The sequence below is a fragment of the Taudactylus pleione genome, unplaced genomic scaffold (assembly GCF_031769625.1).
Source record: "Taudactylus pleione unplaced genomic scaffold, aTauple2 ptg000147l, whole genome shotgun sequence".
NCBI classification, from domain to species: domain Eukaryota; kingdom Metazoa; phylum Chordata; class Amphibia; order Anura; family Myobatrachidae; genus Taudactylus; species Taudactylus pleione.
This window is the reverse complement of record NW_028284549.1, coordinates 2761087-2778335: the sequence shown is the minus strand read 5'-3', so window position 1 is coordinate 2778335 and position 17249 is coordinate 2761087. Positions and strand designations below refer to the sequence as shown.

The following is a 17249-nucleotide window of genomic DNA, read 5'->3' as shown; positions in this document are numbered from 1 at the left end:
TAGTCACACAGGGTAGATGAGGGGGCCGGAACTCAGTGTAAGAGGCGGGGTCTTGGCTAGGGACATGAGGTGAGTAGGTGTAGTAGTAGAACACAGAGTCAGATTAGTAACAGGAGGGGGAGGAGAATCGCGGTTAGGGGACAGAGCCAGACAGTCACTGGCAGTCAGGAGGGAGGGCTCCCTTCCCTGGGGCATGGCACTGAGCAAGAACTGGCAGAGGTACAGAGTAGAGGGTGGACTCGGGGACCGAAAGTAACCAGTGGTGCATGAGTGCGGTCACCCAGCCATCAGTTATGCCCTGCAGCCCTCACTGAAACTACATTGTACTGGCCCTGGGGGGACATCTGGAACCCTGTCCCCCTGCACAGACCTGATCAGCAGGGGGCAGGACAGAGCCGCTCAGGCTGCCTCTGCCTGTCATACAGTTTGGCAGGCATGGCGGCAGCCCCTGACTCAGCAGCTGCAGGGAGACCGCCTCTCCAGCCTGGCGCCTCCCCGCAGTGCAGGATCTGCTGAGCGGGTTGCGCCGGCCCTGCGTCAGACCACCCGTTATCACACACTGCTTTATTGAGACATTGATTGGATCATACAAAATCAGGTACAGGGCTTCCTGTATATCTGTCAGAGCGTCCTGCTTCTTTTTCTGTGGGGTCCATTTATCATTGTATATTTGCAGCTTAGTCCCCAAAAACACCCGTTTTCGGGGGTTAACCACAAATATAAATTTTTCCCCCAGAAGAAGGAGGGACTGCATCAGATATCTCTGATACCTGCTGTGATCCCTCCATTCCCGCCGACAGCCGCCTCCCCCATAGGTCTCTATGGGGGATGGGATGCTGCCATATTTACCAACTTTCGGAATTCGATGCATTCCGGATACCCCATTTGAAGATGGCGCTAGACGCTGTAGCCTCTGGGCTACACATCGCATAATTAGCTGGCAGAGGGTTCCCCCGGAGCCCTCTCCGGCCATGTGCAGTTAGTGTGACTGTGGATGCGCAGTAGCCCCGACAGCACTCCGGGCACATCGCAGCTACGGGCTCCTTTCAGAGCCCCTGTCCCTGTGTGTGCCAGATGATGCATCCAGGCGCTATGATCGTATTTTGGATTGCGATCATGGGCGGTAACGTCATGCACAGATCGCATTGCAAATGCGATCATTTATAAATGGGCCCATAGTCACATACAACACGCTGCATTCTAGGGTTAAAGTCCATGATCGCTAAGCGCAAAGTGGCATTAGAGGCATTACTTTGGCTAAATGGCGATGGTGGCATTACTAGGGCAAAATGGCGAGGGAGGCATTACTGGGAAAAATGGCGTGGGATGCATTACTGGGAAAAATGGCGCGGGAGGCATTACTGGGAAAAATGGCGCGGGAGGCATTACTGGGAAAAATGGCTTAGGAGGCATTACTGGGAAAAATGGCGTGGGAGGCATTACTGGGAAAAATGGCGTGGGAGGCATTACTGGGAAAAAAGGCGTGGGAGGCATTACTGGGAAAAATGGCGTGGGATGCATTACTGGGAAAAATGGCGTGGGATGCATTACTGGGATAAATGGCGTGGGATGCATTACTAGGGCAAAATGGCGAGGGAGGCATTACAGGGCAAAATAGCGTGGGAGGCATTATGGGAAAAAATGGCGTGGGAGGCATTACTGGGAAAAATGGCGTGGGAGGAATTATTGGGAAAAATGGCGAGGAGGCATTACTGGGCAAAATGGCGTTGGAGGCATTACTGGGCAAAATGGCGTTGGAGGAATTATTGGGAAAAATGGCGTGGGAGGCATTACTGGGAAAAATGGCGTGGGAGGCATTACTGGGAAAAATGGCGTGGGGTGCATTACTGGGAAAAATGGCGTGGGATGCATTACTGGGAAAAATGGCGCGGGAGGCATTACTGGGAAAAATGGCGCGGGAGGCATTACTGGAAAAAATGGCGTGGGAGGCATTACTGGGAAAAATGGCGTGGGAGGGATTACTGGGAAAAATGGCGTGGGATGCATTACTGGGAAAAATGGCGTGGGATGCATTACTGGGAAAAATGGCGTGGGATGCATTACTAGGGCAAAATGGCGAGGGAGGCATTACTGGGCAAAATAGCGTGGGAGGCATTATGGGAAAAAATGGTGTGGGAGGCATTACTGGGAAAAATGGCGTGGGAGGCATTACTGGGAAAAATGGCGTGGGAGGAATTATTGGGAAAAATGGCTGGGAGGAATTATTGGGAAAAATGGCGTGGGAGGCATTACTGGGCAAAATGGCGTTAGGAGGCATTACTGGGCAAAATGGCGTGGGAGGCATTACTGGGCAAAATGGCGTGGGAGGCATTACAGGGAAAAATTGGTGTGGGAGGCATTACTTAGAAAAATGGCGTGGGAGGCATTACTGGGAAAAATGGCGTGGGAGGCATTACTGGGAAAAATGGCGTGGGAGGCATTACTGGGAAAAATGGCGTGGGAGGCATTACTGGGAAAAATGGCGTGGGAGGCATTACTGGGAAAAATGGCGTGGGATGTATTACTGGGAAAAATGGCGTGGGATGCATTACAGGGAAAAATGGCGTGGGATGCATTACTGGGAAAAATGGCGTTGGATGCATTACTGGGAAAAATGGCGTGGGATGCATTACTGGGAAAAATGGCGTGGGATGCATTACTAAGTTAAATTTTGAATAACAAAAACATCCCTGGTTGCCTGAATCCTGCTTTGTGCACCAATCGTATGAATAATTATTGTGATTGCATGTTATTCCAGTAACTAATATGTGAAGCCGATAAGGTCAGGACTAGCAAGTATTTTATATTGTAACAATAAACATAATAAATTTAAAAAAAAAAGGAGAATAGTGGGAGCGGTAGAATGATTAAAAAAAAAGAAGTATAAACATTTGCATACAAATGCGATGATAAGAACTGCACTTTACATAAATGTTAAAGAAAATGTCAGTGTAAATGTATTTGCCTTTTCAGTGACCCACACGTTAAGAGAAGTGAGGTTATTGACCTATGTGCTAAATAATTGAGTATATTTACTAAACAGCGGGTTTTCACAGCCACCGATTCTGTGCAGCTTTGAATGCTGGAAGAAGTGTAACAAGCCCGATTTACCATTTATTACAATTGCTATTTTCAATTCACTGGTTCTCGGCGGCTTTGAAAATCCACTGTTTGGTAATTATACTCTTAAGGGGCTTATTTATCATTAAATATTTGCAGCATATTCCCTGAAAACACCAGTTTGGTGGATAGCTGCACATATTAATCATCCCCTGAAAATACTCTGGAGGGATCGCAGTAGATATTGGAGACAGCAGCCACAGCACCCATAGGTTCCTATTGGGGTTGCGAAGCGGTCAGATGTACCAAGCTACATAATGCAAAGCATTCCGCAGTTTGGCTTACAGTATCTGAAGATGGCGCTGTGCTGCTGTATCTTATGGGCTGCAGTTTGGCTTACGGTATCTGAAGATGGTGCTGTGCTGCTGTATCTTATGGGCTGCAGTTTGGCTTACGGTATCTGAAGATGGTGCTGTGCTGCTGTATCTTATGGGCTGCACTTCCCGATAGAAGAGTGAAGAGACCGCTGATACAATCAGTTACTCCGAGCACAACGCAAGGGCGGGCTCCATTCCCTGTGTCTACTTATTACATTCCGGCGGCATTATCGCATACTGCAACACGATCATGGGTGCTCAGATCGCACTGCAGTATGTGATTATACTAATTCATGGGCCCTGTAGTCTTACTCAGAGAAGAAAATGAAGCATCGGCTCAGGCATATATGATAATTTATTATTACTCGGTAACCAAGTATTTATTTAATATACGTATGTACATACAAAGGAATACTGAGAAACGAGAACTGCCCGGTCTCCTCTGTATGTATCGCTTTATCAAATGTAACGAACAGAGGATACAAAAATAAAAATACACCTTTTCCTTCTCGATGACTCTCTCTAAAGTTTTAAACCCATGAATCCTATAGCCCGGACTACAGCCATGCACTAAACGGAAGCAGCACAAAGGCATTACTGACCCAGATTAGATCAGCAGCTAGTAAATAATGTCATCCGAAATGTCCACCCAAAGAGAGAATATACACGAGACTGGTTCATCGTACAGGACAATTGCTATCAAAAAATGCAATATTTTTTTTTTTTTAAACTGAATGTAAATTCTCCAGTATAATTGGTCGCAGAGGCTGCAGGCAGACGAGTCTGACAGACATAGGGAACAAGCATTCCAGGTACTGAGAGAGCGGAGGAACTAGATCTCAAACGCAGGGAACTTGGCTTTTGTAGGGTTCAGCAAGTCGGCTAGAAAATAAATTGTGCCAGCCAACCCTGTAGGTAAAAGATAAAACAGGTTAGATCTTCATGATGCCTACAGTAGGCGTAGTAGTTACAATGTAATCAGCTTGAATGTCTGCGTACTAAGGGACAGACCATGTTGCATCAAGGTGTGCAAATATATTTATTTATTATTTTGCATGTGGGGTAAATATTGGCTGCTTTTGCATGTAGCCCACAAATGCTGCACAACTTTATATTTACATTGAAGTTTAGATTTGATCTAGGACGCGCCCCTCCCACATCTAATGTCTCTGCACGTTACATCTGCCCCACATGCAGTGCAGCATGGTTTTACCAAGGTCTTTTTTTGGCTTTACTCACAATTCAGAGTCAGACCCTTAAGGCCGGTACACACTAGACCAGTGGTTCTCAAACTCGGTCCTCAGGACCCCACACGGTTCACATTTTCCAGATCACCCAGCAGGTGCACAGGTGCATTCATTACTGGCTGAAACATTTTAAAAGATCCACAGGTGGAGCTAATTATTTTGCTTTTTATTCTGTGAGGAGACCAGGAAAACATGCACTGTTTGGGGTCCTGAGGACCGAGTTTGAGAACCTGTGCACTAGACGATGTCTAGTGTGTACCAACCTCATCATCGACAAGTGCATACACACTTGCGGATGCCGGGAGCATGGCTCTCGCTAACGATGTCGTCCGTCGGACCAACAGGCAGGTCCGATGCTGCTGAGGATGCGTAAGAGCGTGCGTCGCCAGTGACATTGAGGGTACACACTAGACGATGTGTGCGATATGTCATCTGATCCGGACGATATACTGTCTAGTCTGTACCTGGCATTGGTGTCAAACTTGGGCAATCCAGCTGCAGTGGAACTACACATCCCAGCAGGCACTGCCACAGTTTTGCTCTTAGAGCAAGCTACTGTAAACCTAAGGTAGGGCATGCTGGTATATGTAGTCCCACAGCAGCTGGATGGCCACGAGTTTGACACCCCTGGTGTACAGGGTTAGACTACCTAGAAAAACACTGTTGAGATTAGTGCGGTAATAGAGCTCTAATGCGAGCCTGACGCCGCCCCGTACGTGTGACATCATAAAGAGGATTCCAGGACCTAGAAGCAGAGCGCCGGGAGCATCCTAAGAACGCTCCAATGGGACGCTCCAGGCGCCCTGCGATCCTAATACAGGTACCGCCAAGGGAAGCAATATGGCCACCACCTTAGATTTGCACCCTGTGCGGTGCCACCGCTTGCACACCCCTAGTTACTGCCCTGATAGAGATTGTTGGGGAAGACACTAAAATTGTACAAAACAATATGGTAATGGCCACAAGTGAATGAGTAGCTTTCCACATTCACTTTCTCCCACAAGATTAAATTATATAAGCAGTATAAAGATGAGCTACGATATATCATATAGATGCGTCCTTATTCACCTAGCGTTTCTGCGCTATATGGCGTGACTTTGATCCCGCGCCATGGATAGCTAATTTCGGACTTTCGCGATTTAGTGTCTTTTCCGTACCGCAGCCACATACAAACAGGGCTGTATCGTACTGCGGCCTTAGAATTTGTACTTATCTCACAATCGTGGCACGATGTTACATGGCGGGACGCATAGCGCAGCTTAGTTGTACGAGTTCCCGCTCTCTTGCCTTTTTCTCAGCTTAGCCTCCTTGTTGCACTGCTATAGCACGCAAATCCACTAGTGGTGTACAGGGTACGCGCTCTCTGTGCTTTGCCGTATTACAGTAGCACTGTGTAAAAGTCGCAAATTCAGCATAAATACTAAGCGCCTGGAGTCATGGCGTGGCTTAGTCGCATATTCCGTGGCGTGCCAAATAGCCCAGTTGTAGGCTAGGAGAATAAGGACACCTCTGTAATATGAGAGTTATTTTGTAATCCAGGACCTTCATTAGCAACGTGCTAGGAAATAATCACTATACCTTCAAAGAGGGAAAACGGAGAGTCTGGGGTCCTGCAGCCATGTTCTCCATAATCCATGCACCACTCTGCAAACTACAGAACAACGCAGGTCAGGTCACCGCAGCGACAGGCCACGCAAACATCAGAGAACAGGTTTAAGAAGAGTTCTGTTACCTAACTGAAATAACTGCGTAAAGTGTATGACAGCGATGCTGAAAGTAATGGTTTGCACTAGGTCAGTGAGAAGCACAGCACCCGTAACCCAGACACACACCTTACACGCTCTGTACAGGTACTTCACATCACCGGTCAGGTTGTACATCACTAGGAAACTATAGGCGTTTCCTGCAGCTCCGTGACATAGGCCATAACCTTTCTTCAGTAATCCACGTTGCCAAGAGATCTCTGTGCACTGTGCAGCATCTGATAGGTATCCATCATCCTGGAAGATCTGCAAAACACCAATGGGTCCAAAACTCTCCGTCCTTTCCAAGTTTTAAAGATATCCATGCTTAAGCACAGGTTAAAATTAGTACTTCAGTCAGTGTGATTATACCATCTGTGCACAAATATGGCTAGACTTGAAACCTGGACTGTTATGGGTGCCTCAAGGACCGAGTTTGGGAAACCCTGATTTAACCAATAATGGGATATATGCACATTAAATGCTTTTTCCTACTACACTGGGGTAGAATGGAAGAATTATGGGATGCACAAAGCCGGGGCACATTAAACCAATCACAATGAAGCTCGGGCTCATCCCCCACAATACCCCGGGGCTGCCTGGGAACTTCGGTTTTGTCTTAAAAAAACACCCTAATCTTAAAAGGAAAACCCAAATGACAGGGAGGACAGACTGAGGAGGGGGAACAAAAAAACATTTTCCTGTAAGAACAATGGGGATATCAGGAAAAGAAACCATGAATAAGAACAGAACTAAGAGAAAAAATATTTCAGGCAAGTACAAAAACCCAATTTTCTCAGGCAGTCTTTGGGGGACACTGTAAGACCCCACATCCCAAAGCGGTGTCTCTAAGGGGGCGTGGGCTGCACCTTTATTAATTATGTAAAGGACTTGTATGAAATACTATGTGAAGTACACATATCAGTAGTACAATGCTTGAGTTTACTTCTAGAGGAAAAGTCACTCTAGAATAGCTAATGAAGGCTTATTTTGATGAATGCATAAAAAAGCTTAATATAGATGTGTCTTCAAACGCCTAGCGTCTATACGCCATACGGAGCAAGACGCCCAGGGAGGACCGAGCCGGTTTGAGAGGTGTAGCGTACCGTTGTCTCTTTACACTTGCATATTATTTGCATCGCAGTCGCAGGAGAACATCCACTCACAGTGTCATACAGACACTGGGCTGCGACTTCAACCGCACAGGAATTCGTTCTACAAGCGTACAAAGTCGCAGTGCAGCACAACGGAACTTGGCGTGAGAAAAGCAGCCGCGTCATACCAGGAGAAAGACGCTCGGTGCGACTGAGCGGGACTGTTTGGTGCGACTTAAGCTACAGTGTATAAGGACACATCTAAAACCTTTTCATGCATTTTAGGAATGTTTTACATGTGTGTTAGTTTCCTTACATCCTGAATAACTATAGTGTTTGTGATGAACCCTTTACATCCCTTAGCAGATAAAGATGAGAAATGATGCTCATAGAGGAAATATTTTATGTATCGCAGATGCCCTAACAGGCCTATAAGCACCAAACATATACAGTAAATTGCAAACATACCAGGCTTCATAGGAACTAAACTGGATTTTATGATGCAAGGTCACCGAGCCCAAACTAGAGGATGGAAAGCCCCAAAGCCCAGAGGAATACAAGGGACAGCTGCTGCTGCAGATGTTGCCCCAGGGCAGCACTCACCTACTGGAGCCTGACGTCTTATTATATCTGCTTTTATGTGTTGCTGCTATTCCCAGGTATCCGTGGACGCTCAGATTCCTTTTTCTGTGTAAGAATAGAATAGCCATCTGTCCAGAATTGCATACTGTAATCCCCTAGACTAGTAAACCTGGTGTATGTGTAAGCTGCACTGGCCTCTGATCCATGGAGCAGTTGCTATTGCACATATCATCCTGCACTGGTGAGGTGACGAGCTTTAGCATTATGTGAATCACAATATTGGATAACAGAAGTATTCACTTCATTACCTTACATCCAGAACTGGCATCTGTGGACGCAAAAGTATTAAACCTGTAAAACAGCCATGCCGCCAAAGGCCATCAGATGTAAACGCTGGTACCGAGAAGGGGCCCTAACTCAGGTCTTCGAGGCAGTAGCCATGCTGGTCCTTCTGTCATGCTCAGTCTGTAGAGCACCAGAATAGACACCTTTTCAAAGGCCCAGAGGGATCAGATACGAATAAATGGATAGACATGGCGTTCACCAGAAACATTGCTTGTTCTAGAGCAGAGGAGCTCCACCTTGTGGTTCAACAGAGATGCCATAATGTCAACATCTGGCTGCCCTCATTGTCACCAGCTACTGAAAGGTTAGAGGGACCACTCTCCGGGGTGTAGGATTTGCCTGCGTCCCTGTTTTCCATTCCATTCCAAGAATGAAAACCACTGCGATGACTGGAAAGTTCTGAGACACCTAACACATGATCCTGTTTGTCTCCATTCTCGTCAGGGGTACTTAAAGTGTCCCCTTGGTGATTGATGTAAGACCACCTGTGTTATTGTTGGACTGGATCTTGATGGCCTGTCCTCGCAAGGACTGGCTTCTACTGACAAGAAAGGTGAAAAGCACTTTGAGCTTCAGCAAATTTATTAGTAGCTTTGACTTCTCTGAAGTTCAAGGTCCTTTCTACTCAGGATTGAAGAGCTGACTGGTCAAGTGCTGGTGAGATTTGGTTCACTACCAATTGCACTGACTTAAAGGTGGACACCATCTTTCTTAGGACCTTCGAGCAAAGGTGAACCACCACTTGTCTGAGAGATAACAGGGACCTCATTAGTCACTGCAGGGAGAGAAACTTGTTCTCTGTGAAAAACACCCTCTGCTGAAGGATGTCGAACAGGTCCCAGAAAAATCATCCTCTGAGAAGAAATTAGGTTGGATTACTCGAGAGTGACAATAGAACTGTGAACTTCCAAGGTGCGGGCTGTCTCCAGAACTCGCATCTGTGGAGGCAGCAAGGCCGGGGAACTCAGCATAGTCAGCAAATTATCCAGGTAAAGAAGGACGGTCACCTTTCTGGATTGGAGAAGGGAAGCCATAAACAGTATGATGTTTGTGAATACCCTTGGGGCTGTAGCCAGGCTGAAGAGAAGGACCAAAGGAGATGGGACTGAACACCAAACCTACAGAGACCCCTATAGTGCTACCATATTGGAACATGTAAGTATGCATCCTTAATGTCTGTTGATACCATGAACACGTCCCGTTCCATGCTGTTGATGACTCTCTACACTCTACAATGACTCCATCTTGAGACTGTCCACCTTTAACAAAACGTTGAGAGCTTTAAAATCCAAAATGGATCAAAAAGAACTGCCCGGTAACTGGACTGGACAACAATTTCAGTAAAAATCAAAACTATTGTCATGTTCTTGGACTGGTAGAGAAAAGGGATTTAATGGCTTCCCCCAGAGCAAATAATTTAGTTTTGGACACAAAAAGACATGTAGTGACAAAACACTTGGATAAGAACTATAATGACTCACCGATACCTATCACCCAGGAGTCTGTGGTAGAATCAAAACACAGATCCAAAAAGAAAAGGCCACCTGCCCAGAATACTGACTACTTGTTAGAGTGCCTGGGAGCTGGTCTCCTAGCTGCCCAACCATGTCTACCTCTCTGCAACTCACAGCAGTGGGTGGGGAACTGAGCCCTGGAGATTTCTCCTGAAGCTTCCAATAGGGATGAAATAAAAATCCTTTGGGTTTAAGGGCACAGGCAGGTAGAGACAAATTGCTATCCCCAGTGTCCTTGGAAATAATAATTTTCACTTAAGGACAAACAGGACTTCCCCAGAATACAGAAAGGACTCCGGAGGTTGAGTGCACTGCCTGCCGAGAGCATCGAGGCCGAACCCTGGCTCCTAAAGTATTGTCTGTGTCAATGGCGGCTTCCCCCAGATACACGGACATGCTCCACCAACTGTAGCAAATCTGGACTGTCAGTACCCAGGCTAATTGTTACGACCACCTCTCCACAGCCATATTGGCACAAACCGAAACTATGCTTGGTCAAAGGGAGTCAAAGTGATATCTGGAGCAGGCAAGAATTTTTGCTACTGTCCCTCCTTTAGGCTGATCCCTGGATATACTTCCCTTCATGGACACAGAGAAAATGAGGGAAGAGAAATACAAGATATCTGGAGTTACACATCCAAGGAGGACGTAGAGCTACAAAGGACACAGGGCAAAGGTAGAAAAGAGCCCACAGAAAAACCCGGCACCAAAACAAAGACCACCGCTATTTCCCTAAAGGTGAGAGGGCAGACAGGGAGGAAAAAGTTGCCGTTTACTGCTCCCCGACATGGCCACTGAACTTGCCAAGTGGGAAGGCACAGCAGGGCCCAGCACAATAGGATGCTAGCCGTCAAAAGGTCCCTTTAGACATCCTAATGTCTTGTGTGGTGCTACCATGACAGTCAGCACCCACCCAACAGCCCCCCAACCAGCATCTGTCTCCTTGCAGCAGGCAATGTACAGATGATGCGCATTTCAGAACTGTTCCCAACGCAATGGCTGGCAGCACATTGTACAGTATTGAGGTGGAGGGGGACCCTGGGCACTTTGTTGGTTAAAGTGCCAAGGCTACCTCTACCGCACTCTATACCCCATGGCTCTTCCAGTCCACGGAATACTGCCAGAAAAATGGTGTATAATGTTCAGTGTCGTCCCACAACAAGAAACAATGTTGACACTAGCGCAATAAATGCTATAAAAACTAAAACAAAGAAAATATATCCCATTTCCATTCAAAGGCTCTATATCCGTGTAATAAAAAAAAAAGAAACCACAAAAAAACCCAGCAATAATAAAACCAAATGACAAAGCATCACCTTGGACATTACAGAACTTGGCAAAATAGGCAAGAATGGCCGCGGGTCACTTTTGCTGACATATTACACCAAAACCAAACAAAAGATGGCCAAAAGACAACCACAAATGGAAAGAGCATGACGTTTACAAGGGACCAGTCACTGCAAATGCACATAGGAGCAACAATCCATTTTGGAGGAAGAATAATATGTGTGACCACCCTCCCAGCTACAAAGATCCCGTAACCTGAAAAGGGGGACAGGAGTGAACTCGAGGGCGGCATCTCCCCTGTGTTATTATTTCATTATAATGAAGAGCACTCGAAGATAATAATAAAACACAACAAAGAGAAACGAGTAAACAAAAATTTCAATAGAAATGTGGGAAGTGCCGGCTTCAGAAAAACACGGTGAAAGATCGCCGAGACCATTCCAAAAAACAAACAAAAAGATCTCTGTAAACAGTATGGGCAAATGGAATCGGTATGAATCAAATCCCGGCAGCGGCATCCCGATATCTGAAGATCCCGACAGGGGTGGTAAGTATGGTATCCCTCCCCCTCCCCCCCTAACCGTCCCTTAGTGGTGCCTAACCTCCCCCCACCTAGTGCCTAACCATAACCACCCCCAATGGTGCCTAACCTTAGCCCCCTTCCCGCACCCTAAACCCCCCTCCCGTAGCCTAACCGTAACCCTCCTGGGGGGATGGGGGGGGTGCCTAACCCTAAGTCCCCCTGGGGTTGCCTAAACCTAAACCGCCCCCCTCTCCCCCCCTCCCTACACGACTAAGACCTACAAAGCCCCGCTTACATTTGTTCGGGGTGACGGCTATCGGTGTGGGGCTAAAGATAGGCATCAGGATTTCGACGCCTAACTTTAGTCCCGGGTCCGGCTTCCACTGTCGGGATTCCGCGGCCGGCATCTCGGCCGCCGGTAATCTAACTACTTCTCTGGGCAAACAGCACAGAGAGCCAAGGGAGGACACTGCTCTTACAGGGCAACATTTGGGGTTGCAATATGTGTATTTAATTTTTTAGGATTACTTAAAAAATAAAAAGAAGAACATCTTTATGTACCTTGTAGGCCTGCGTCAACATATAAATAACACCCGGGGCACCGTGACACCAGTGCACCAGCAGGTCTCGGCTGTCTCCAATGCAGGGAGGATAGTTTCCAGATGGGAATTTGAGTTGACGGACATATTCTACACTGGGTCGAACGAGGGTCTGTAGCTTTTCACTGCTGATATTAGACACGGTCTGAGAAAAACAAGGAAACGTATAAAAAATATAAAAATACCGTATATATAACCCACGTCTAAAATCACACACAGTAATATAGTGAGACACATGCTGTACCCTGGTATTTTACCTAGTGATAAGTATAGTACATAGCAAATAAGCACAAACAGTGAAGCAGAAAGATGGTGGGAGCATGGCAGGGAAGGGCAGGCAAATTGGGGCAGTGAATTGGGGGTGAGAAGCAGGTCATGCATTGGGATCAGGGTTCGGGAGTCTCCTGCATAAGAGTGTGTATACGTATGTGTACAGTGTTCAGTGGTGGCCCACGTCAGTGACATGTAGTGTACTGGGATTGTAGTTTAGATTTATATAGGTATTATGATGACTAATACATGCCTATAACATAACGTGGAACTATTCTGTGTTTCCCTAACATTTCCTTACAGCTCTGTTAAACAGGTAGGGATTAAATGGCTGCTCCTATTACTCCTACCTCCTGAAGCTAAATCCTGCCACGTGTCAGATTTCTGTCATTGTCCACCGTACTATTTTGGGACATACGTCATCAGCTGACCAGCATAACATTATATTTTACAGTGGAAGTAAATACGCAGCCAAAAAAACATACGTCACTGGTGAGCATTTATATGGTCATCAGACTAACATGGGAGCGGCTTGTAACTTATTTACTTTGTGATATTATATGAACTAGGTATGCAGCCACTACTGTTACCTTACACAATAATGTTACAGCGCTCTGTCGTTATCCAATGCCCCAGTGGAACTGCCAATCATAAAGCAGCACTCCCAGTGGGCAGTCACCCTACCCGGGGACGCTACTATGTGGAGCCCCAGGGCACCGTTCCATGCAGCCATATTACTTCGGGCTTAACTAGGGGTGAGCAATAAGCAGCCCCCCAGTGTTTGTTGTAGAACTACAAATCCCATCATGCCCTGCAACAGTTTTGCCATGCTAAAACTGTTGCAAGGCATGCTGGGATTTGTAGTTCAACAGCAGCTGGAGGGCCACTTAGTGCCAACCCCTGAATCTAAGAGCTCCACTTGGACACTGGGGCCATGAGAACTTGCAAAGGGAGGTGAGAGTGGAAAGAGGAATCGGTCGGAGCAATCTCCACGTTATCGCTGATTGGTCCTCCTGCTCACACATCTCTTCGTAGCATCTAAACGCTGTAAATACAAATCATTATCTTGCAGAGCAGCTTTAAAGTAACAGTCAAGTTATTCAGAAACATGTACAGTACTCATACGCCATACAGTGCTCCTCCTTCTCTGCCTTGTACTCCCTGCAGCGATGCCTTACGCTAATGTCCTATTTCAGCTTCTACTTTTAGCTGCACAGAAGACACTGTAAGTGCATAATTCCCGTCACACCCTCTCTTGTAGCCTAGGCCATCATTAGCACTTTTTACCTTTTGTCTCTATTAACCTAACTGCAAGCTCCTTAACGCTGGGCGGGGGCCTCCTCCTTATGTGTTTGCGGTGACCTGTCAGTATCCTTCTCTGGAAGCAGAAATAAAACACGTGTAAGGCGAGGTCACGGGGAGACCTGCGTCGCGTCACGTCACGGCACCGTATGAACTGACTGTTCATTGCGACTTGTAGTTTTATATTCATTTTAGGTGTTTTATTATAAATTTCAAATTTATCTGATGTCTAATATTCAATCCATAGAGCAAAAGTGTGACCGTGACGTCTCCCAGTGACGGTCTCGCTGCAAATGGGGTGGTGCACTTACAAAGCAGGGAGTGAGGCTACATAGGCTAATGAATGGTCAGATCAAAACATACTCATTTTAATTGAATATACTCATGGTTTAGATTAAATTTAATAATTACATAATCAAGGCACGGAGGAGTTATACTGTTAAAGCAAAATATTATGACATTGATTCTATACTTCTGTACGTTGAATTATGAATATATATGTTTGAGGCATATGTCCCTATTAAGAATATAAATGTTGGTTTAGTGTGTTATTATCTATGTATTCTTCAATAAAGGATTATATTATTATACAATATGCTGTTTGTTTCAGTGGCATTTTGGGGGGTTAGGTCTGTAAATTAATTTGTATTCATTTCCATGTTTTTAAAATGACTCATTGCAGGATAAAAGAGTCTACAGATTATGTAAATATGCCCATGTGTCCCCTAACCAAGGGGAGTCTCCAGGGGCGCTGCCTGCACAAAGCATCGCACTTCTGAACGCAGCGCCTTAGGGCGCTCGCCCATCCTGACACATACAAAGCATCGCACTTCTGAACGCAGCGCCTTAGACCGCTTGCCCATCCTGACACATACAAAGCATCGCACTTCTGAACGCAGCGCCTTAGACCGCTCGCCCATCCTGACACATACAAAGCATCGCACTTCTGAACGCAGACCGCTCGCCCATCCTGACACATACAAAGCATTGCACTTCTGAACGCAGACCGCTCGCCCATCCTGACACATACAAAGCATCGCACTTCTGAATGCAGACCGCTCGCCCATCCTGACACATACAAAGCATCGCACTTCTGAACGCAGACCGCTCGCCCATCCTGACAAATACAAAGCATCGCACTTCTGAACACAGACCGCTCGCCCATCCTGACACATACAAAGCATTGCACTTCTGAACGCAGACCGCTTGCCAATCCTGACAAATACAAAGCATCGCACTTCTGAACGCAGCACCTTAGAGCGCTCGCCCATCCTGACACATACAAAGCATCGCACTTCTGAACGCAGCACCTTAGGGCGCTCGCCCATCCTGACACATACAAAGCATCGCACTTCCGAACGCAGACCGCTCGCCCATCCTGACAAATACAAAGCATCGCACTTCTGAACGCAGCACCTTAGAGCGCTCGCCCATCCTGACACATACAAAGCATCGCACTTCTGAACGCAGCAGCTTAGGGCGCTCGCCCATCCTGACACATACAAAGCATCGCACTTCTGAACGCAGACCGCTCGCCCATCCTGACAAATACAAAGCATCGCACTTCTGAACGCAGCACCTTAGGGCGCTCGCCCATCCTGACACATACAAAGCATCGCACTTCTGAACGCAGCACCTTAGAGCCTCGCCCATCCTGACACATACAAAGCATCGCACTTCTGAACGCAGCACCTTAGAGCGCTCGCCCATCCTGACACATACAAAGCATCGCACTTCTGAACGCAGCACCTTAGAGCGCTCGCCCATCCTGACACATACAAAGTATCGCACTTCTGAACGCAGACCGCTCGCCCATCTTGACACATACAAAGCATTGCACTTCTGAACGCAGACCGCTCGCCCATCCTGACACATACAAAGCATTGCACTTCTGAACGCAGCACCTTAGAGCGCTCGCCCATCCTGACATATACAAAGCATCGCACTTCTGAACGCAGCGCCTTAGAGCGCTCGCCCATCCTGACACATACAAAGCATCGTACTTCTGAACGCAGCACCTTAGAGCGCTTGCCCATCCTGACACATACAAAGCATCGCACTTCTGAACGCAGCACCTTAGAGTGCTCGCCCATCCTGACACATACAAAGCATCGTACTTCTGAACGCAGCACCTTAGAGCGCTCGCCCATCCTGACACATACAAAGCATCGTACTTCTGAACGCAGCGCCTTAGAGCGCTCGCCCATCCTGACACATACAAAGCATCGTACTTCTGAACGCAGCACCTTAGAACGCTCGCCCATCCTGACACATACAAAGCATCGCACTTCTGAACGCAGCACCTTAGAGTGCTCGCCCATCCTGACACATACAAAGCATCGTACTTCTGAACGCAGCACCTTAGAGCGCTCGCCCATCCTGACACATACAAAGCATCGCACTTCTGAACGCAGCGCCTTAGACCGGAAAGTGGAATCGGTAGGAGCAATCTCCGAGTTATCGCTGATTGGTCCTCCTGCTCACACATCTCTTCGTAGCATCTAAACGCTGTAAATACAAATCATTATCTTGCAGAGCAGCTTTAAAGTAACAGTCAAGTTGTTCAGAAACATGTACAGTACTCATACGCCATACAGTGCTCCTCCTTCTCTGCCTTGTATTCCCTGCAGCGATGCCTTACGCTAATGTCCTATTTCAGCTTCTACTTTTAGCTGCACAGAAGACACTGTAAGTGCATAATTCCCGTCACACCCTCTCTTGTAGCCTAGGCCATCATTAGCACTTTTTACCTTTTGTCTCTATTAACCTAACTGAAAGCTCCTTAACGCTGGGCGGGGGCCTCCTCCTTATGTGTTTGCGGTGACCTGTCAGTATCCTTCTCTGGAAGCAGAAACAAAACACGAGTAAGGCGAGGTCACGGGGAGACCTGCGTCACGTCACGGCACCGTATGAACTGACTGTTCATTGCGACTTGTAGTTTTATATTCATTTTAGGTGTTTTATTATAAATTTCAAATTTATCTGATGTCTAATATTCAATCCGTAGAGCAAAAGTGTGACCGTGACGTCTCCCAGTGACGGTCTCGCTGCAAATGGGGTGGTGCACTTACAAAGCAGGGAGTGAGGCTACATAGGCTAATGAATGGTCAGATCAAAACATACTCATTTTAATTGAATATACTCATGGTTTAGATTAAATTTAATAATTACATAATCAAGGCACGGAGGAGTTATACTGTTAAAGCAAAATATTATGACATTGATTCTATACTTCTCTACGTTGAATTATGAATATATATGTTTGAGGCATATGTCCCTATTAAGAATATAAATGTTGGTTTAGTGT

General features: G+C 46.6%; 1 protein-coding gene across 4 annotated transcripts in view; it reads right to left on the bottom strand.

Annotated features, from left to right (window-relative positions):
- Positions 1-3773: 3773 nt before the first annotated feature.
- LANCL1 (LanC like glutathione S-transferase 1) overlaps positions 3774-17249 on the bottom strand; it is a 119816-nt gene continuing 106340 nt past the window's right edge. For all 4 annotated transcript variants that reach the window (XM_088474087.1, XM_088474086.1, XM_088474089.1 and 1 more), the window contains 4 exons: positions 12333-12515; positions 6517-6693; positions 6263-6335; positions 3774-4346 (listed from right to left, as the gene is read on the bottom strand). In XM_088474087.1, the coding sequence (XP_088330213.1) occupies positions 4270-4346; positions 6263-6335; positions 6517-6693; positions 12333-12515 (510 nt within the window). In that variant the 3' untranslated portion in view covers positions 3774-4269. The remainder of the gene's footprint in view (positions 4347-6262; positions 6336-6516; positions 6694-12332; positions 12516-17249) is intronic.